Source organism: Epinephelus moara, chromosome 8 (assembly GCF_006386435.1).
Source record: "Epinephelus moara isolate mb chromosome 8, YSFRI_EMoa_1.0, whole genome shotgun sequence".
NCBI classification, from domain to species: domain Eukaryota; kingdom Metazoa; phylum Chordata; class Actinopteri; order Perciformes; family Serranidae; genus Epinephelus; species Epinephelus moara.
This window is the reverse complement of record NC_065513.1, coordinates 26,908,428-26,931,711: the sequence shown is the minus strand read 5'-3', so window position 1 is coordinate 26,931,711 and position 23,284 is coordinate 26,908,428. Positions and strand designations below refer to the sequence as shown.

At 38.1% G+C, this 23,284-nt stretch overlaps 1 protein-coding gene across 1 annotated transcript; it reads left to right on the top strand.

Annotated features, from left to right (window-relative positions):
* Window positions 1-9,924: 9,924 nt before the first annotated feature.
* mier3b (mesoderm induction early response 1, family member 3 b) lies at window positions 9,925-22,861 on the top strand. Its single transcript, XM_050051421.1, has 13 exons — window positions 9,925-10,027; window positions 10,861-10,885; window positions 11,161-11,306; window positions 11,884-12,006; window positions 12,459-12,582; window positions 14,373-14,446; window positions 14,571-14,643; window positions 14,782-14,930; window positions 15,156-15,237; window positions 17,310-17,404; window positions 17,522-17,649; window positions 17,788-17,942; window positions 19,749-22,861. Exons 1-13 carry the CDS (start codon window positions 10,019-10,021, stop codon window positions 20,222-20,224), a joined length of 1,659 nt encoding a protein of 552 aa, XP_049907378.1. The 5' UTR covers window positions 9,925-10,018; the 3' UTR covers window positions 20,225-22,861.
* The last annotated feature ends 423 nt before the right edge of the window (window positions 22,862-23,284 follow it).

The following is a 23,284-nucleotide window of genomic DNA, read 5'->3' as shown; positions in this document are numbered from 1 at the left end:
ACTGCAACACTTAAGAAAATGACTAAGATACTTAAAAAAAAAGTACTGTAACATCATAAATATGTCGCTGTTTCAGAAAAAGATGTGCAGTTTGTGCAGGATGTGCAAAAAACATTAAACAGGCAATGTAAAAAAATATTGTCCAAATATGATAGTCCAAGATGTGCGCTTTTGTGGGGAGGGGGGATATAAGAGTCTGCGTCAGTGGGGTCTCTAACCTTCTTGATGAGGTCCACTGCAGTTGGGAAGAAACTGTTTTTGTGGCGCGAAGCCTCCTGCCAGAGAGGAGTGTTACAAAGAGTTTGTGTTCACGGTGGGAGGGGTCGGCTGCAAATTTTCCTGTCTGCCTCAGGGTCCTGGAAGCATACAGATCCTGGAGGGACGGTAGATTGTAGCCAGTCACCTTCTCAGTGCAGTCTGCCCTTGTCTTCTGCGATGGTAGCAGCATACCAATAGTATGCAGTATGTAGTATGTATCATTTTCTGACTTAAAGGCGCTATATGCAATCAGAGCACATCTGTGATTTAGAAGTGTGCACACTCCTCTCAACATGGAGGTGGCTGAGGTGGCAGCTAATGGTGCTAACAGCGCGAACAATGACAGTGTGCAGACAGAGCTACTGGTGTAAACTAGGGGCAACTGGAGGGTTAGCGCTTCTGCGATGACTCTGTGTCAATATCAGTGTTAACCGCCGCATGGGAGCAGTGCAGAGCGGTGGCGATTAGCAAGCCAGTGGGACACACACAGGACTCACATGTGGCTGGACATGCGTCTCTGCTCAGGACGCCATTACTCCAATTGTTGTTTGCTGCTATAGTAATGCTCTGAATATCGCATGCAGGTTCTTTAATTTGCTTGAGTTTGGTTTTAATCTAAAGACAAGAATGAATGTCTTTAGAGGATGTATGTGCATGGATTTTACTTCTAGGTCTAAGTCTTGTTTATCCAGCGTTCTATAGTTAGAAGGCTAATTTAAATCATTTCACTTGTCAAGTCAGCCAGAAAACTGTCAGTGTCCTTAAACAAGACATGATTGTCTAATTGTTGATGTCCTCACTATTGTATTAACTCATTATTAAAAACCACAGTCTCCTTTTTCTTTCATCATTGTGAGAAACCAGCGTGTAGGAGGCAGAGAGCGACAGCACTCCTTTGTGATTTGGCAACAGTAAGAATGTCTCTGTAAGAATGGGAGTTGAATGTGTGACATCCGAATTCATGTGTACTCAAATATTTAAAAAAAAAAGAAAAAAAAAGGTGAGAATTTCCCAAGTTTGCAGCCTCTACATCTTCTGTTCTCCTCTCCTCACAGACTGTTCCTGTGGTAGAATCTTAGGTTGCCATGGAGACAGAATCACCCACATGTCTCGTCACGAGGAGCCTCTTATCCATGACAACACAGCTGTTTCCTCTATCCTTCACATTTGGTACGTTGCTCACCACTTTGCATATTCTTGAATCAAAGGAGCTTTAGAGCAGAACATCCTGTCTAAACTGCTAAAGACCTTCAACACGGCTGCCGGCTTTTGAGAGTTGCCACCGGTGTTAAGTCATTTTTTGAAGCGGTGCTACTCCACGCTCATAAGCTTTTGCTGGTAGCGTCTCATGTGGCTGAGCTTTGGGAGAAATGCTTTCACACAGAGCATGAATAAAGACGCATATGGGTATAGCTGCTGGAACTAACACCTCTGGATTGTCATTTCCTGCCTCTTGAAGCCCATACCTATACAGTACAGACAGTACAGAGGTTATCAATGAGTGACAAATGAATTGGAAATTCTTCAAAAACACGTTTTGAGCTTTTCTCCTGCATCATCATCTCAAATATGGGCATTTCCACAGTTGCTGCTGAGAACAAGTCATTCAAAGAGGTAATCTCATTTAAAATGTGTGAGCACGCACCGTGACGCAAGTGACAGATATATACAAACACCTACACAAATAGATAGTGCGTCTGACTACAGAAAGAGAGGAAATTGCAGTGCCCACTCACTGTTACTCCGCCTTGAAGTGAGCTCTCGCTGCACGGTGTTCCAAGCGTTTAGAGAAACATTGAGAGCACGGGCTTAACTGCCAGGTTTTTACTACAGGATTTATACAACATTTCCGACCCCTTACACTGACTGTGTACTGATAAACAGAGTAGTAGGCTGGATTAAAACACTGATCAAGCATTGAAGTTTTAGATCAGATACATGCTGTTTTATCTGGGGAACATCTTGTAAAGTAAAGTGCAATATAAATTAAGTTTAATTTAGTTTAATAACACGTGCTGTGTTTATTCTTTTCTGTCTATCTGGCTTTCTGGCCGTCTGTTACATTAAGTTAGACGGTGAAAGGCAGACTCTGCTGTGTTGTGAAGTAGAACTCAGTGTGGGGCCGAGGGGAGACGGTTCACTGCTAATACTCAGACTCTTGCTTATTGCATGCCCTCGAACTCACCAACCCCAGCATCACCTGAGGAGACATGACAAATCCCCCACAGCCCGGAGAAGCTCGTGTACCAGCTCATAATGGCTGCATTAAAGTAACGGCGATAGGTGCTTTATGGGCTGATTCAATAAATAAGCTCTCAATCATGCTATGTTTTGTGTTAGTGTACTTAATGTTGAATGCAATGTCCCCGTTTACACCAGTTGTCTGTGCTTGATTGAGTTAATGTAAATGATGATTTTTCTGAACTCTAAAGGTTATCTTTGTAAGTTCAGTCGAGACTCACAGTGCATTATGTATCGAGCTCTATAGTCCACAGAAAACACGTTACATGATGAATACATGACATAACACACCAGCCACAATAGCCACACAAGGTCTGCCTGTCTGACCGTGACATTAATATTCCAGCCTGTTGCAAAATACACAACACGCACACAGACCATCACACATTGAGCCTTAAACAGTTAACGCTAATGTCACTGGTGCACCATTTAAACACTGTTAAAAAAACTGGTTGAAAAAAACCCCAATTGGTACCCATGGTTGCCGAAAATGTGTTTTAAAATAATTTAGGAGGCCTGTGGGAAACTGCTCTTCGTCTGTGGCTTCTGCGTTTTCAGAAGTATTCCTATTGTCAAACTACACTGGAACACACCTTGTTGGAACAAATTCAAGTCCCCCAAACAATTAAAGCTCTCACAGCTGTTCAAGCATTTAAAAAAAGATCAGCAATAGGACCCAATTTGACTAAGCCCACACAAAGACTTTCACTTTCCAATTTTAAAAAATCCCCATCCGTATAGAAACAGCACTTCTGCAGTCGCACTTTTGATCACACACGTTTTAAAAAAGGAGCTATATTGAGCAAAATCGCAGCATCTCTCACATGCGCTTGTAGAGGCGATCTGTTAAAGGTACTTCAAAATCAGTTTTCATCTCCATAGAGTTCATGGAGAATTACACTTCCACTGCGGCTGAAACAGAAATAGCTTCCATGTATTTACTTACTGTTACTAATGTGTGCTCAATTCACCAGAAAAAAAACCTCTTCAGGAACTGAAATAGACCTTTTTTATCATTTCACTTAGCAGTTCAATTTCTTCACAAAACCATTTTTATGTTATGTTATTCTGGAGACAAATGTGAGATGGAGGAAAATGGTAAGTCAGACATCATTTCAATGCGCTTTTGAAGGCTGACAGCAGAGCAGTGGCTGGTGAGAACATCTTACTTTATGTTGTTATATTACAGCAGCACTGACCTCTGGGCTTCACAGATAATATGTGATTTCTGACTGTAACATAATTGTAAATGTTATGTGGAATGCGCTGTTACCATGGCTTTAAATGTCACTGCAAATCAATCAGTATGTGCAACACAGAGCATCTGCTTGATGTTTCAGCGTCAGGTATATTATGTAACAAACCACAATCCATGCTTCTCTCCCCACTGGCCATGATGGGATTTCTATGGTACCTTCTTCCAGTGGTGCCACCAGACTTCATAGAGATTTATAGGTTTTTGTAAACTATGTCAGTATGGAGAGTTAAGGAATCACATACTGATATACTTTGATTTCTTATTTTACAGTTATAATTACTCATTATCTGATGTGCATAGATTCCCATCCAACATTTGTATGTGGGGCCTATGTTGGTAGTAAATGAGCTGAAAAATGGGCCCTATATGGGATTGTCCAAGGGTTCCATAATGGCACCATGCCAATTGCCCACATTTGTGGTTTTACTCAAGTGGGGCCAAGAAAAGATGCCCATTTGATGCCTATACCCACTTGGTGTCCAGGTAGCCGTAGCATAACCCATGTGGGGCCCAGTTGGGTAAACCCATGCATGTGGGCAATTGGAATGGGGGGCATCATGGAACCCTTATAGGCCCCATTTTTTAAGCTCATTTATTAACCACATGGGGCCCACATACAAATGTTGACTGGGTTAATACCAGTGCTGTTGACATTTTGAGTTCCAGTACAATCCTGTTTCTAATGTGTTATGTAACTTGTGTTGTTAGGCGATTCATTGTTCATTTAGATATCTTGAGGTGAGAGTTCAAGGGACTCCTTTGAAAATGGCCGTGTGATGTGTTCCCTCACCAAACTTTAGCCCAAATTTGGATTGTTAGTCAGCCTGCTCTCTGACAAGCTACGCTAACATGGTTAGTACCAAGCGATGCTTTAGGTTGTGTCGTTTCACAAGATACCACTACCTTTGCCCTACCTTCAAAAATGAGTGCTCCACAGCCTCTTAAATGGGAACACCACCTTATAAGAAATTCTAATAGGGTCTTTCCATGTCCAAGGAAAGTTCAATCAATATTTGTGAACATTAGCCCCCTTGGGCACCACTGTCTCCTCAGAGTGTCTGTCAGTAAACACAATTAATGCCTGAATTGCATGTGAGAAGTTCAAACCTGCCATTACTGACCTTGCGTTCCTTCCTATAGGACAGTTTTACTACACTGTATGTTGATGTATATGCTGTGATTTACATGATCAAAGATCTGCTGATGATTTGATGATGTGATACAATGCTTTACTGCAAAATCCTTCTTTTCTCCTTATAGAAGACAGACATTTGTAGATGCATTGCAATAGCTTTTGAGCATTTACTGAAATTCCCATCCACTACAGCAGCTTGTATTTTTTGCTCATCAACAATAGAAACCTAAAACTGGATTTATTCTCACAGGAAGGGACTGTTGATGGAGCTGACTTTGCTTCACAGCTCCCAAATGTTTACTTGCATCACTAGCCGCTGCATGTCATGGTATAATATAAACGTAGATGATGTGCAATCACTTCCCTAGGATTTCGAGGAAATTGTATCAGGCAACAGCCTGTTTATGTTACTCACCAATAATATAAACTTTCAACTGGCTGCGTCCTTCAGAATGGTTTGGTGACACTGCAGCGCTTGCTCCACAGCTGCTGACTGTTTAGTGATCCGCATGTGGGGATAAATACTGTACTTGTAAACACACACAGATCTGTGCCACTGCACGTGGTGGAGTTTTACATGATTCACCCAAGAATATCACCACAACAGGCAGTCGGTGTTCATACAGTCATTGTTGCAGCCGGACTGAGGGTGGTGTTTGGAGCACAGAGGAAATGGAAAATGCTAAAGCTGAGTCATGAAGAACCCACAGCTGTCACACATTGCCACCTGGTGGTTTGTATACTTTAGAAAAGCACTGCCTCAAATGTTCAATGTTAGGTACACAGTGTTTTGTACAATGCTGACTTGACTCCATAATGGCAGCATGCAGTGAGAATACAAAGATGTGGTGCATGTGGTTTGAAATGCAGTATTTAATTTCTATACAGCATGATGAATTTGATATAAATGTAATTTGAGGTTTAAATGTTTTAAATGTGAGATAAAGCTCAGTGGTTAAACATGGCCGCTTTTTAAATACATTTTGTGCTGACATCCACTCCACCTTATTTTCACAAGACACATAAGTGTGCATTAGATTTAGGGGTGCCACGATATACCGCTATTGATAATAACTGTGATATTTAAAAGTGAAATATTGATATCATGTTAGTAATACCCATATGATAACACCGTGTAAATAATCTAGCACCCTTTATTTTTGTCTGTTTCTTTCTGTGATCACTTTGTCTCCCTCCTCCAAATGCCATCTGGTTTGTCTTTCCACTATCCATAAAGTGTAATTGCTCAGTTATGTTGACAGACTCTCTCCACCTCCCTACACTTGTATTCTGAGAGTAATTCATTTGCCAAAATTAGATAAAACGCACAATGAATAAAGTTCAGTGAATTTAAATGACAACATTATTATTGGGGTTTTTTTGTGTGGAGTTTGTATGTCCTCCCCATGTCAGCGTGGGTTTTCTCCAGGTGCCCTGGCTTCCTCCTACAGTCGACGTGCAGATTGGGTGACTCTAAATTGCCCATAGGTGTCAATGTGGGCGTGAATGGTGTCTGTCTCTATGTGTCAACCCTGTGATAGTCTGGCCCAATGTCAGCTGGGATAGACTCCAGCCCCATCGTAATATCATTATCACAGAGTCTTTTGGCCACGATACTCATGTAGTGAATATCTGATGTTGTGCCAGCCCTAATTATATTCAATTCAATTCAATTAAATTCAATTCAACCTTTATTTGAATTCGGAGGATCATTGAGAGCAAGCCCTCATTTACAATGATGCCGAATGTACAACAACCATAAAAACAATATATAAGAACAATACAATAAAAATAAAACAGAGACAAATTAAAAGCAATTACACTCATGAGTAAAGTGGTCAGCAATCAAGGATTTGACCAGGCTGTACAAACGTTTCCAACTTCAGCGCATGCTGCAAAATGCTCCATATGCATTTTTATTTTTAATTCTAAGAAAGTGGATAATGTGATTGCTATTATAAACCTGTTATTTGGACTTCAATCTAAAATGTCCAGCTTTAAGTGTTATCCGATGCTTAACACCACATGTGATCTTTTTTTTTCCATCCAGTCTTAGTGTGCACAAAAACAATAAATACACCTATACAGAAAAGTGTTTCCACCTCCTGATGCTCATGCTTTATTATATTCTGACACTATCCACAACAGATATGAACAATATATCAAAAATTCTCCAGTGATGTACTATACAAATTAGAATCAATAAATGCAGCTGATGTGTCCATTTGGTGTGAAATATAATTCATAATAATGAGGTTGTTAGTTGTAGTTACAATGTGCTTGCTGTCCCTCAGTCCCTCTAATGGCACATCAGCTGAGTGGGCAGCTGCTGGACAATCACAGAACCAGTGTAGGTGTGGGCCAGTGTTAATCAGCCACATCCGTTTTACGCTGTAACAATGGATTGTGACCCTTTGTCACCATTCTCTCCATAATCTACGTCAGAGGATAACATGTTGACCTGACAGTTTCACTCATTAAGTGAGGGCCCACGTCTTCCTGACTACATTGTTCTGTAAAAGTAGTCTTCAAATGTGCTTTCAGATGACTACGGTAAACGTAACTCAGCCGCACAGGAAAGAATGATAAGAGGCGGTTTATAATGGCTGCAAATTTGGCCACCTATGCACAGGGAAACACAAACAGTAAAAGGGTACTGGAAGAAGAAGAACCAATACTTTAATTAGGGCAGCCATTAAACGTAATACAGTACATGTGTGAAATGTGGTTTGACTTTATCTGGTTTAACCTATGGTCCTTATTATGGTCCAGCTTAGCTCAGGTAAGAAGCTGACAGATGTGGCCTCTGCAGGGATTTGCCTCTGAACTGTTTGAACACAGTGACTCATTTGTTTGCAGAGCCCTCCAATTGTAGCCCACGCTGCCCTTCCTACGCCTTACGGGGGATTCTGTTTTCCAAACACAGAAGTGTTTACTTACTGCAACAAGTTTAAAAAAAAAAAAGTGATCCCGGTGACGATTAAATGGGACCCATATGTAAACAACAACAACAGCCTGTGAGACTTTGTTATAGTTTAGCTGAAAACTAACACCCACCTCTTGCAACCCATGAGTCAGCAGGGCTGATGGTTATATATTCTGTCTCGTCTACGTCATAGGATAGAGATGTGTTTATGCGAAGGAGCCCATAGATTCATCACAACTTGTAATATGTATGCATTGGTGCTGTTTTTTCTTTTGTGAATTTATACGCATGAGGATGAGGTTTTTAATCAAACAAAACAAAAGAAACTGAAATCGCCATTACTATTGTGGCATCCAAGACAATGCTGGCAGCCGTCACAAGCACAATCAGGCCGTCAGACCTTCTCCTTCCTCTAATGTGAATATTGCAAGGTCCCATATATGCGACATCATTATTCCTCTTCTAGCCCCAGGTCTCACCGTATTTTCGGCATGTTAGCTGAATGCCCACACTGGACAAACAGAACATGTAGCTTCATATGTACGACCATTTTAAAGACAAACCAGAGTAGCCTGTCACACATAAACCTTAACCGATGGCACAAGTTCAAAAAGATGGAATCAGCTGACAGCAAAAACACATTACGAAGTTTGCAGGAAGGTGCAGGAAGGACGCCCTCGTCCCATTCTGGCTCAAGATGAGCCAGGAAGCAGTTTATCACCAGCGCCCGGTGCACAGACATCTGCAGATTCCCTGACAGCAGCAGCTGGTGTACAACCCACCTTGAAATGGTTGCAACCTTTAAGTCTATCTACCTTCTGCTGTGTACAATATAACACTGTGGAACTACTTAAAGACCCTGCTGTACATGACCAAACAACAGGAAATTGGGTAAAGTTTTCCACAGGAGTCTGCCTTTCAACCTTTACCCGTGCCTTCCTGAAGGGTTAATATGTTTTACATGTTACTGTATGATCAAATGTGATGAAGTCATCCAAACCAGGAAGGGATAGAGGAGGACAGAATGATGGAGTTGATCTCAGTGGTGTAGAGTAGTCAAACTTTTAAAGGGTACTTTTGCCCTCTGCTGGCCTGTACTCAAAATACCTACATTTAAATTTATTTCTGTATAATGGCTTGGTATTTCATCAAAATCATCATTTGGTATCCAAACATTGTCTTAAAGGGAGAGTTCATGGTTTTTTCTACATGAGGAGTCACTGGTGATATTGGTGGGTGGAAATTACAACAGAAAAACAGCTGTTACGACAATATGAGAAAACCTTGGGCCATGGTGTTAGAACAAGTGTTAGCCTGTCAGTGAAAGAGTGATAGGCTGTGTGTAGTTTCATGGACGCAATTGTGAAAGATCTCTTTGTTTTCTTTTTTGGATGAATGAATTTTAGTGGTGTCAGTGGTGTCAGGGCAACTCTCAAAGTAAGAATGTCATTGCCTGTAACCATGTTTACGTTTGCTGTGTTCATGACAGTTAACCTCTTGAATCTTGAATCTTGAAACATCAACGAAATAACAAATAAAAGAGGAGTTTTTGGTGACATTTGCCCCCACTGTCTAAGTGATTTGCCAATTTTAGCCTATTACACTTCTTAAAAGACACTCCAGTGTTTGACATTATAGTTGAGTGTATTAGTAAGCTATTATTAAAGTAGTATAGGCTATTGTATATGTGAAAATGATAACTAGGCCTAATAAACAAAATGTAGACAACATTGCTCAAATTATCCTAAGCCACAACTGAAAACATAACTATTCCCATTTCAAAGCATTATGACCACAATTATATGCTCTTATTTGAACATGTACTGACAAAATGCCATAAAACAAAGCTTATTAATTGCCATAACTGTGATAAACAGTACAGAGCCGGGCAGTAAATCAGCTGGGATGTACCGAGAACATTCCAGCAATGTTATTGTAAAATGTCATTGTGTGAGTTAATAACAGGCTCAGCGCCATGTTACTGAATCACGTTGTTAATGTACTGCCGATTTTATTTCTACATTTATTTTTCGTGTATTTTCGTACAGTAGATTTACCGTGTATAAATGATTACCGTTAGTCTGATCAGTGGTTGGTTTGAACGGCGTCACGACTAGAACGGTCACCTGGATCTCTGATTGGCTCAGAGCGCTGATCCGGGTACTGCGCTAGAACGAGCCCATTAGCTAAAGGTACCAATATGGCGGAGGTAAGAGGGAAAACAGGGGAGAAGCAATCGATCTTAAATCGATATTTTTAAAATTTGTGTCCTGTATTTTTCATTTCTACGCTATCGATTGAGGAAAGGGTAGTTTTTTCCTGCCGTGTAGCGTGTTTCGTGTCATAATTGTGGTGTTAATTCCTCTAAAATATGCTTGAATGTCTGGACTGATCCTTCACTACAAGGCCGCTGCGCCTCGCTCGCTCAGCTGCTTTGGTGTAGCGGCTGTGTAAATTGATACGTAAATTTTACGTTAGCTTGCTGGTTAAAGGAAATAACAGCTTATATCGCTTTTGTTATGAATGGAAATGTATTTCCTCTGTTTAGGCTAAATTACCGGCACATATACTGTTAATATAATCCATCTCTGTCGATTGCAGTGCCGAGCAAACGAAATTAGTGTTTACATTTTTCGATGCATAACGTTAACAGTAAGCTGTGGGGTTAGCTTGCTGGCTAGCTAACTGTTACAGAAGCCGACACTGCGTAAATCGTACTGTCCCCTCCAGATATTCCTCTGTTTTAACTTCGACGACCCTCACGAAAGGGATCATTTCAATTCCGGTGTTTAAAGGTTCATTTTGCTCTCAGTTGTGCTCAGTGTTTAGCGTTCACCGCGGCTAGCGTTACATTAGCCACCTATTCCAGGTAACGTTAGCGGCAAATGCAGCTTTCTTGCCAAAGTATTTACAGTGGTCATAATACAGGTCATAAAAGGCATGTTTCTCTTATTCCGCTTGATTTCATGTTTGAGTTTAAAGCGTTGGCATAAAAATTGAACCTGTTTCAAGTCATTTATGCTCTGGCTTTATGTTTTGCAGGCTTCCCTAGGGAGTTCAAGTCCAGGTAAGAAAACCTCTGCTGTAGATTATCATGTACTTAATTAAGTGTGTCTTTATTTTAATGTCACTATTTTGCATAACACAGATGTCAAGATTAAATAACATGTTATTATATATTCTGTCAGAGCTAATGGCTTGGAAATGGACTTTTTTTTTTGCTTTTTTGCAACATGATAACTAGAAAAGTATCTTAACAAGTGTGTATCTTCAATTTTCAGTGTAAAAATCTTATTTGTGTTAAGATTTTTTTCTTTCTTTCTTTCTTTCTTTCTCGCTCAGTTGGCTCTTTATCGTCAGAAGACCATGACTTTGACCCAACAGCAGAAATGTTAGTTCATGAGTATGATGACGAGAGGACCCTGGAGGAGGAAGAATCTCTGGAGGGAGGAAGAAATTTCAGCTCAGAAATTGCAGACCTTGAAAAGGTAAAGTAATAAATGCACAAAAATTGCCATTAAACAGGATATACATGAAAATGTGACATTATGGGATTTGAAAGTGCATTTGCAATTTGAAGATTTGTATGTATTATAAATGTGGAAACCAGAGTGTGCGACGTCTTATTGCCGTAGGACTGTTAAGTACGGACTCTGTCATGTCACTGGGAAAACGTGTGGTATTAAAAGGCAGTGAAAATTGCTTGTGCGACCTTTATAATGATAAGGGAAGACGTCTGATTTAGAGCTGCAAATGGCACAATTAATAAAGGTCAACTTGGTTTTTAGTACGCATGCATTCTGTTATGCTCATTTATAAATTGTCTCTTGGTGACACTGAATTAAAATGCATTATTGCTTAAGTCATTTACTAAGTAATTGGCTATAAACTTTAGTTGGCTGTTACAATCAAAGAACAAACAAAGATGTAAATCACCTATTCAGTGGAATGTGAATTGTTTTTCAATCAAAAAATTTTAACGCCATTTGAATAATACATTGAAAATGCTTAATAACTTAGATCATGAGTTGCTAATTTTGCATCACCTCTTGTGTTTTTTAACAGGAGGGGAACATGCCTTTGGAGGAGCTGTTGGCCATCTATCGCTATGAGGCCTCAGCAGGCTCCAGTATAGACAGCTCATCTGGAGACCTGACTGATGAGCTGCCCGATATGACTCTGGATAAGGTAAATAATTACTGTAACGTAGTGAACAGATAGATACGGGAAAAATAATAAGATGTAAATGTACCAATGTACCAATGTACCACCAGACCAAATATGGAGCGTGGACTGGTAGCTGGAGAGGTGCCAGTTCACCTCCTGGGCACTGCTGAGGTGCCCTTGAGCAAGGCACTGAACCCCCCAACCACTTGGGGGCGCCTGTCATGGGCAGCCCCCTCACTTTGACATCTCTCCATTTAATGCATGTATAGGTTCTGTTTGTGCATGTGTGTGTATTTCGGGCCTGTGTGTATATGTATATGACAGCGGAGTGAAAAGATTGAATTTCCCCCTTAGGGATTAATAAAGTATATAAAATTAAATTAAAAATTAAAAAAAAAGAGAGAGATTTTGTTGATCGTCCTTGGACTGCCCCAGTTTACAACTGACATTATTCTTTCTTTATTTCTTTCTAGGAGGAAATAGCTAAAGACCTTCTGTCTGGGGACTATGAGGAGGAGACCCAGTCCTCAGCTGATGATCTGACCCCTTCAGTCACCTCCCATGAGGCTACTGATTTCTTCCCAAGAACACTTCGATGTAAGTGGCACATGCTTTAAAAGCACTTCTTGCCTGTAGCTTTGCAGGATTAAAGCTTGTCATGTTATACAATACAATGCCGTGCTGCCAAATTCAATACATTTTGGCTGAAACAGATATTTGAAATATTTAATCAGTAGTAAATTAATTTACGCCAGTTGTTTTCTTAATATTTTCTTAATCCATCATGGTCTATTAAATGTTTAGTAGACCCTATTTTGTGACCTTTCCCTTCACAGTTTCTTAAAGCCCATGATGACATCATCTGATGTCTTGGTTTGTGTGATCAATAGTCCAAATCAAAGAGATAACTGGTTTGCTTTCACAAGAGACAAATAAAAGCAGCAAATCCTTACAATTCAGAAGCTACAACTAGTAAATATTTGTAGGGATCGGCCAATGCAAATATTAAATCTATTTTGATTTTAAGCAAAACACTGGACCAGACAGGTATTCTGAATGTTACCAGGGTTTGCTGCTCCAAAGTACAACATAGTGCACCGTGTTCCAGCTGCAAACTAGCATCTAGATTATCTAGTTGCATCACGAAACATCAGAGCTCTCTGTCTACACTGGATTCATTAAATTTGCACTTCTGTCAGGCCTGCTTTATGTAAATAGACCATGTAAATATCAGCTGTTTGCTTAAGATCAGATTGGAGACGTAACCACTTAAAAGATGAGTGAGTAGCCTTCTCGCTATCTACTACTTTGTACCGTTACTTTTTGAAACCGAAAACACACGTGTCATATTGTGATATTTATTGGAAATGACAATATAGCCAACAGTCATTTAGCTCATCCAAAACGTTCAGCTCCCTGGTGATGTCCCTTCAGCCAGCCTCTACCGTTTTTAGGTTTTTACAGTAAAATAAAAAGGTATAGGAAAGATAATTCCTCAACCTAATTTAATAAATTATACGTTCCTCATCCATTGTGGCGCCCTTAAATCAAGCGACAGATATAAATAGGAACAGAGGTCTAACAAAAGTTGAGTTCACCACAGCAACACTGCCTCACCTGGCATTATTCAGAACACCTCTTAAGACAGCTTTAAATCCAAAATGTTGTCATATTGGTGCAGTTTTAATTTTCTTGCGATGTCTCCTCTTGTGACTCCAGAACACATGGACTTTGTTGTGAACAAACCATGCATGTGCTGCTCTGCCCCTTCCATCTCCTGAAATTTGATGACCTTCTTGTTGCCGACACCTTTAGTCTCTTTAATAAACATAATATTACAGTGCTGACATTGTCATATTGCTTATTATTAATGCATACATGTTGGATTCGGCACCATGATGCTGTCAGCACAGGTTGCCAACTTAGGCTACTTTTTAATTTGCCATAATGTGTTATAATGAATCAGCCAGTTTGCATGAAATCAAGCCGGTTTAAGCTTGTATAACTGGAATTTTTTTGAAAAATGACTTCAACATAATCAGTTATTTAAATGATTATTGATTTTTTTTTTTTTGTCAATTGACTAATTCTTTTAGCTCTATAAGACATTATATAAAGAATAAACTCTTGGGTAGTGCTGTTTCCTAAATTTCTAAATTAAAGAAACATTGAAATATGTCAATCAACTTCGCATTTAGAACTATCTCAGCAATATTTACCATTTCCGAGCACCAGTTTGTGGTTAAAGAAATCTCCCCTACCTTCCTATTATAGTACCACATTGACACCAGGTTTGGCAGGTAAAGCATCAAGCCTTAGCTCACAGGGTATGCCATTGAAAATCAACGCATGTTAATGTGTTTATGTGTTGTTTATTTTATCATCAGCCAACGCTATCTCTGATGGTGATAAAGAGTCAGAGTGTGATGAAGATGGCCCAAGCCCAGAAGACTCCAGAAAGGTAAATGACACATTTTGGAGCACATTGAGAGCCATAGAAATAGTTAACTAACCTGTTTTAAGTTGAATCAACACAGGTTTGTTAAACATGCACTGTTTTGTCTTTGGTTTGAATCTTATTCTAGGAAATAATGGTGGGAACACAGTACCAAGCAGAGGTTCCTTCTGGCCTCTGTCACTACAAAGATGGGGAGAAAGGTGACTGCTGCTTTTTTTCTGTTCAGCATGTGTGCCTGACGTGTTCTTTGATGTGATAGCTTACAGTGTTGCTATCCGTACAATGAAGATAATGTGCAGACAGTGACTAATCTTACCTTTACGTACTATCTTACGCAGTTTATGAAGATGAAGACGAGTTATTATGGAGCCCAGGTACTTTGCCAGAAAACAAGGTTAGATCCTTCCTGTGTGACGTGTTGTCGCGGACAACAGATGAAAAGACAGGATGTGACAAACCATGGATGCATGTTCGAGACAATGAGCAGGTCAGTCACGTCTTTATTTATCAATCCTTTCATGTTGGAACACAGTGATGAGCATGGTATTAGTAATGTATGCGTGTTTAAACAATGTACATACATTTTCAGTGTCTTTCATTTGTCACATCCTGAAGCCATTGTGCTTGGAATACTTGAAGAAATTTGTTTATATGGTACATTGATTCGTGTGGCCAATATTCTAGTCTTGACCACTCCACTCTTTCCACATAGGCTTTGTATGAGCTTGTCAAGTGCAACTATAACACTCGCGAAGCACTAGAGAGACACTGCAACCGTGTAAAGTCCTCGAAAGGTAAGAACAGGAAACCATTTCTTGCTACATCCATGCAGAAGCTGTGATTTGTGACATTAGGCAAAGGACATTGGTACATCAGTAGCAAATAATATATTGTGGGCTCACAGCACTGTCAAAAAGACTTTGCAGTCAATTTTCTCTTTCTGTCTAACTTTTAGGTTTCTTGGTTTGGCACAGCATATAATTGAGAAGACTGCCCAGATTGTCCTTTATTTTTCTGGTTGTAGTGTTGTAGATTTGTTTCGCTAGCCAGATTATCTGTAATCACAGAGTAAAACATACTCAGGGATGCTATAGCATTTAAATAGTTGTTACCAACACGTGAGCATTGGTTAAAATGTTTTGCAGACAAAGAACAAAGTAGAAGTAGCAGAATAAAGACCTCCAAGACCTAATAATCTGCTTTGTTACCAATTAGGTTGTCCGTCTTGTGAATGTGATATTTCAGGAATGCCTTGAGGGAATTTCTTTAATTTGGCACAAACATCCATTTGGACTCAAAGATGAACTGATTAGAATTTGGTGGTCAAAGGTCACTGCGACCTAACAAAACATTTTTATGGCCATAGCTCAAGAATTAATTCACTAATTGTGACTAAATATCTAATAGGATAAAAGGACAAAGTGATTATATTTTATATCAAAAAGGTCAAAGATCAGCTTACTGTGACATCATGATGAACATGAAGCATCCATGTTTTGCCAACATTTTTTATTAAATTCCTTTGAAGTCCTCACTACATATGAGTCTGGACAGAAATGAGTATAAACTTGGCTGATTAGTGGAGGCACCCAATCATGAGGCAATAATTCTAGTTTCCAAAATCTATAGTTGCCTTCTGTTGGATTATGAATGTCCACAGTGAACATTAGGCCCATCCAGCTGTTCATTTGCAAGGTTTTTTTTGTTGGACAGGAGTAAGCAGATGGAAAGTCAAATAACCTTTTGGATTAAAGTAAAAAAAAAAAGCTTTTTTACTTGTCATAAAAGTAAAAGTCTTGTTGAAGCACACACTGAAGAAACATAGAATAATAATTAAATGTAAGTAAAATACATTTAGAAAGAAATATTAGTCAAATATGGCTCTTAATTTGATGCCAATCCCATGTACATGTACTGATCTTTTCATTTATAATTAATAAATGATTTCTATCCTTACTTTAATCAATCTAAAACTGTTTCATTGCAATTTGAACGCCGTCCCAACTGTAACATCAGAGTTTTTACTTCATTTTAAATATCCCCCTCCATTAGGAACCACTATAAGCTCTCTCTTAACAGTCCCACAGTAACTCGTGACTAACATTGCTTATTATTTGACACTTGTATTGACATGGTAAAAGGTTCCTCTGTCTCACCTCTGTAGACAAATGATTACTGCCTAACTGTTGGTGAATCATTCCCCAACATTTTCATTACTTGAAAAGGAGCACCATTTGTTTAAGTGTAAAAGAAAGCAGAAACTCACTCATTATTATGCAATGAGCTGCACTGATGCTCATGGTGATTTTACGTGGCAGTTAAAATCCATTCTGTACAGGAACGAACAGTATTAACAAACCCAAATTGAGGTGAATGCCTGCACCCATTGTGCTGTGGATATACAGTGCCTTCAACCCAAACTGAATGGTGTTTATTATATGTCCCTAATGTTCCTCAGGATGGAGCAAAAGTATAGAAACCATCTTTTAAAACCAACAAAAAACAATCCAATAACACAACATTGTTGCCTCGAATATGAGTTTAATTAACACATCACTTACAGTCTACAAAAAAAAACCCATACACACAGTATCACAAAAGTACTTTTTATTACAAGACTGTATGTAATTGCATTCCACAATATCCAGGGGATTGTATTTTTCTGGTCACTGATCTTTAACCTTTGCATGTAAACCTTAATTTCTGATATTTGATCATTATTTATATCCAGTTGTCGTGTCATGTGTTAATCTTTCTATCAATTTAAGAGGGATGTAAGTTTCAGTCCTGTGTTTTGAATTTTCTTGGTCTACACTTTTGTTTTGTGCACCAAAAATGTATCAATGTATATCTCCTTTTCTTTCAGAAAAATCACCTCCATGGTCAGAAGAGGAATGCAAGAACTTTGAGCATGCACTACAGATGTATGACAAGAATTTTCACCTCATACAGAAACATAAAGTGAGTCTTTATTCATGACCTTATGAGATTCCCCTTTTACACAAGCATGAAAAGGAACATATATAAAGCTGTGAAAAGCTAGCATCCCTTTATAATTACCATATTGCCCCCTTTCAGGTCACAACACGAACAGTAGCTGAATGTGTGGCGTTTTACTACATGTGGAAAAAGTCGGAGCGCTTTGACTTCTTTGTGCAGCAGAATCGTTTTGGGAAGAAAAAGTACAGCAGCTATCCTGGTGTAACGTAAGTGGCAAAACAAGATTCTGTTTTCAGTCCTTTTGTGTTTTGCTTATGTTTATTACAGTGAACTCTGGAAATTAAAAAAAAAAGTTCACATAATTTTGAAGAGAATCTTAAAATGAAACATGACTCTGTATCCAGTGACCTGATGGACAGGCTGGTGGATGAAGCAGAAGGACTGGCAGTGGACAGTTCCTCCTCCGTGTGTTCAGGAGCAGGTGGAGGAGGAAGGCTGGAGACCACCACAGACCAACAGCTCAGCCTGCTGAACTCCATCACTGCCAGCGACCTCACAGGTTAGTCATGGTGTTTAGTTCTCCATAGTATACTATGACAATTTTTGTGACATACTTGAGAATGACATTTTTATGGCATACTACCCTGTGACTTTATTATTATGTATATATTTTATTATGTTGATCAATTCTGAACACACAACATTTATGCATGTCCGTCCATCCAGGGAGAGGGATCCCTCCCAAGTTGCTCTTCCTGAGGTTTCTCATATTTTTCTTCCTGTAAGAGGAATCTTACAAGTTTAGTGCAAGCTACATTGTGCGACAAGGATCTAATAAACTATAGTAAATATTATACTATGACGTCTTATGATATTTTTAATGGCATACTATACTATGACATTTTTATGACATATTTTAGGTCATACTATACTATGATGTTTTTATGACAATTTTATGGCATACTATACTATGACGTTTTTATGACATTTTTTTAGGTCATACTATACTATGACGTTTTTATGACATTTTTTATGGCATACTATACTATGACGTTTTTGTGACATTTTTATGGCATACTATACTATGACATTTTTATGACATTTTTTTTAGGTCATACTATACTGTGACGTTTTTATGACTTTTTTGTAGGTCATATTATACTATGACGTTTTTATGACATTTTTTTTAGGTCATACTATACTATGACGTTTTTATGACTTTTTTGTAGGCCATACTATACTATGACGTTTTTATGACATTTTTTAATTCATACTATGCTATGACGTTTTTATGACATTTTTTTTAATTCATGTTATACTAAGACGTTTTTATGACATTTTTTAGGTCATACTATACTATGACGTTTTTATGACATTTTTTAGGTCATACTATATCATGCCGTTTATATGACTTTTTTTGGGTCGTACTATACTATGACGTTTGTGTGACATTTTTTTTAGGTCATACTATACTATGACGTTTTTATGACATTTTTTAATTCATACTATACTATGATGTTTTTATGACATTTTTTTTAGCTCATACTATACTATGACGTTTTTATGACATTTTTTAATTCATACTATACTATGATGTTTTTTTGACATTTTTTTAGCTCATACTATACTATGACGTTTTTATGACATTTTTTAATTCATACTATACTATGATGTTTTTTTGACATTTTTTTTACTTCATCTTAACTATGACGTTTTTATGACATTTTTTAATTCATACTATACTATGATGTTTTTTTGACATTTTTTTTAGCTCATACTATACTATGACGTTTTTATGACATTTTTTAATTCATACTATACTATGATGTTTTTATGACATTTTTTTTTAGCTCATATTATACTATGACGTTTTTATGACATTTTTTAAATCATACTATACTATGATGTTTTTTTGACATTTTTTTTTAGCTCATACTATACTATGATGTTTTTTTGACATTTTTTTTAGCTCATACTATACTATGACGTTTTTATGACATTTTTTAATTCATACTATACTATGATGTTTTTATGACATTTTTTTTTAGCTCATATTATACTATGACGTTTTTATGACATTTTTTAATTCATACTATACTATGATGTTTTTTTGACATTTTTTTTAGCTCATACTATACTATGACGTTTTTATGACATTTTTTAGGTCATACTATATCATGCCGTTTATATGACTTTTTTTGGGTCATACTATACTATGACGTTTGTATGACATTTTTTAGGTCATACTGTACTATGACTTTTCGTTTATTATTATGTCATGCTAATGTTTGCCCCCAGTGTGTATGATTCTTGATCAGTCTGTTACTGCTTTCAGTTGTTAATTGAGCTTCCTTTGTCTTCGCAGCTTTGAGTAACACTGTAGCCACAGTGTGCAACCCTGCAGAGGTTGGTTGCATGGACTCCTACAGTTTTCCACCATTGGAAAGTCTCCATCGTGGGTCCCTGAACCACGACGAATCCCTTGGGTTCCCTTCTAATGGCGCAGATCCCGACTGCCTCAACATGCTCGACGCTGGCTTCTACCACTCTGACCTGGGCCAGCTAGGAGGAGTGTGTGTCAACAAGGACTGCGAGCGGCCCTCCAAGAGACTCAAGATGGCTCTGCCTGACTCCTTTATCAATGACGTGTCTGTGGGTAACCTTGGAGTGGACTTCGAAGCGCGACGGACATCGACGCACCACCACCGAATCACCGGCGCCAAAATGGCAGTGTCTGTCACAGACTTTGGGAGTTTGGCTGGCAGCGGTGAGCCCAACGGGTTTCTGGGAGCACATGCACGGCACCACACACAGCACACTGCGGCACTTCAGTCAGAGTGATCTTCCTCATCTTCATCCCTTGTTCTTCCCTTTTGAGACCCCTTATCCCGCTTGTACATAAGACTGACCTCACTGGAGAATCTGATTTGTTTAAATTTTATTATATATATATATATATATCTATATATATGTATATGAATATACTTTTTTGTTTTCATTTTTTTGTGTAATATGACATCAGTGATGTCTATCATATAGAACTAAAATCTTGATTTCTCTCAAGAGTTTATATAGCCATTTATTTTATTCTCGTTTTGCGGTCTTGAGATGTGTAACGTCCATGTACAGTGGGGCCCAGAGGCTGCAGTAGGAGAGTTGTGTATCTTCCTCCCTCACATCTTCACACAACATCTTCACAGCTACGGTATGTTATCCTGCCATTCTTTTCAGCTGCCAAAATTGGCTCAGTTTTCTGCCTCTAGTGTCAGTATTTAGTTGCTTGTTTCTGTTGTTTGAAGTGGTACTTTTTTTTCCTTTTTTAAATTAGTGTTTGGTTTACAGGTACTTCTTAGTGACCAGGCTGGTGCAAATGGTTTTCTTTGGTCCCCAAATAAACCTGGCTAGATATTGTATGAAGAGCAACACTAGCATGGAGATTAGCTTTGAGAAACAGGAAGTGTGGTGGCTTCAGCTGCTAAGGCCTTCCAGTTTGGTTTTCTTTCTTATTTTATCCTGAAGCTTGTCTGCATTTGGTCTGCTGGTTTACGTTTTCAACTGTTCAAAATGGCCAAACTGGAACGTGAGTGTTTGCTGCAGTTTATTTTTCTTTATCCAATGTAGTCAAACATTACAGTCCCCTTGATTAAAGTTTTTCTATCACATTTTTAATCAGCTGAAGAAGAATACCTGTGCAGAGGAACATAATGGGAGTCACTTTGTTTTACAGTTGAAATCAAGGGTTTTTTATTTTTTATTTTTTCTGCTTCTTTCTCAGAAATCAGTCAGACCAACAAACCATAACAGCAATATTGCCATTGGTTAGGTAACGAGTCCTTTAAAGATAATCATCAGGCACTTTCAAGTGTGTATTTATTACATATACTTTTACCTTTGTGAGATTTTTTTTAATCCTTTCACTCATGCGACTCTGAGGCAGGTTTAGCTTTACGTGTCCTTTAGTTAGTAGTACAAATGTTAGAATACGCTCCCAAATCAAGTAATGCCATTTTTAGACCACTTAGCGAGCTTGGGTAAACCTGCTAGCAGTATTATATCTTTATTTAAAGCCACTCAGATTTTGTATTCAACCTCTGCCTAACCTGTACGGACGAGAGAATGCCCTGTGCGACCTAGTCGACAGTTTCTTGGAGTCTCGTAGCAGAAATGGAGCTGTTGTCTCTTGACTGAAGTCTATAATTGTGAATTGTAAAATGTTTAGCGGGTCATCGTCAGTTGATTGGATGCAGTAGTAGTGTTTACTTAATTTATCTATGCATTGTGCTATGAATAATTAGTTTGTTTCAGGGGTACATCATGTTTGTCATGTCCATAGATCTAGTAATTCACCGTTATGTATGTACAGACAGGATTCATGCTTATAAACCATTATTAAGTTTGATCAAGTAATTAAGTTTTTCCAAGCCCAGCATCAGAGGAGATATTCACTTCTGCGTTTCATGTAAATAATTAGCAAATAGCCTTTAAAAAGTCTATTAACTGACCTCTTACACTTGTGAATCTATGTTGATACAAAGGTTTTAATTTGATTCCTTGTCAAAAGGCAATAATTTGTAGATATGTACAGATATTTTGGGTTTTGCATTTTACCAGTTGACTTGGTGTTTGAATTTTTTTCTCTCTTTGGAAAGTCATGATCCCCAGGACACGGCTGAAACCACGCATGCCAGCTGTGTCTAATTTCTCAAGTGTACCACTGACAACGGCTTTACCTGAAGACGTATTGATATTACTCAATGTTGCAATTTTGCCTTCAAAACTTGCAGCCATGTGTAAAAGACGCTCATATTTCTTTCAATTTTTTTCTTTCTTTTTTTTTTTCCATGTTGTCGTCTATATTTGTCTCGATGGTAAAGGGATGGCTGCTGCTCTAAGTATGTGGAGAGCTAGTTTCTCTTTTAATGCAATGTGCATAATGCAGTAGGTCCTCCAAGCTCTTCTAGCTTTAGCAGTGCAGTGATATTTATTTCACCTGTGGTTTGTACAAAGACTCAGAAAAACTGTCAGAATGTAAAGGCCATTAAGTAGTAGAAGTAGGTTTTTCACCACCCTGTGAACTCTCGAAAATGTGATATTTTATTGATATCTCTGGTATGAGACTTGTGTGTGCAAGAAAGCACTAAACAAATTTATTTTATATTTTGTATTGTGTTTTGAAGTTTAAAAAGGAAAAAAAAAATTATAGCAGTTGTGGTTTTGAAAAAGAAAACTCGAGTCCTTTGATGAAAAACAAAAACACCTTTGTGAATAAAAACCTACAAAACTTAAAAATGTATATCCAGAAATATAGACAATCAAAAACTTCACTATGAGAAATGTTCAAGAAGCTATCTTTATTGTTTATAAGAATTGTACATAAACATTGAGTTGTTTTTTTTCTTTTGTTAAACATTATTTTGTATTTTCTGTTGTACTTTAATACCTTGTGTACAGATCCAGAAATAAAGCTCTGGAAAAGGTTCAGACATGATTTCACGTTCTTTATCGTTGAAATGTTGCATATTGATGCAGAAAGATTGTGGTTTTAGTACAGAGTTAACGTTACAAACTGAGAGAAAAACACCTTCCTTCTTCCTCTATACTATGACAATTTTATGATTTTTGAAACGACATACTATGACATCATTTTTAAAACGACATACTATGCTATGGCATTTTTATGATTTTTGAAACGACATACTATACTAGGACATTTTTATCATTTCTAAAAAACATGCTATGCTATGACATTTTTATGATTTTTAAAACGACATACTATGACATCATTTTTAAAACGACATACTATGCTATGGCATTTTTATGATTTTTGAAACGACATACTATACTAGGACATTTTTATCATTTCTAAAAAACATGCTATGCTATGACATTTTTATGATTTTT

What these genes read in the sequence shown, in the direction of transcription:
- mier3b (XM_050051421.1), top strand. An exon ending in AGCAGCTATCCTGGTGTAAC is followed by an intron (nt 17,650 to 17,787) that starts GTAAGTGGCAAA and finishes CTCTGTATCCAG; the next exon opens with TGACCTGATGGACAGGCTGG. An exon ending in CACTGCCAGCGACCTCACAG is followed by an intron (nt 17,943 to 19,748) that starts GTTAGTCATGGT and finishes TTGTCTTCGCAG; the next exon opens with CTTTGAGTAACACTGTAGCC.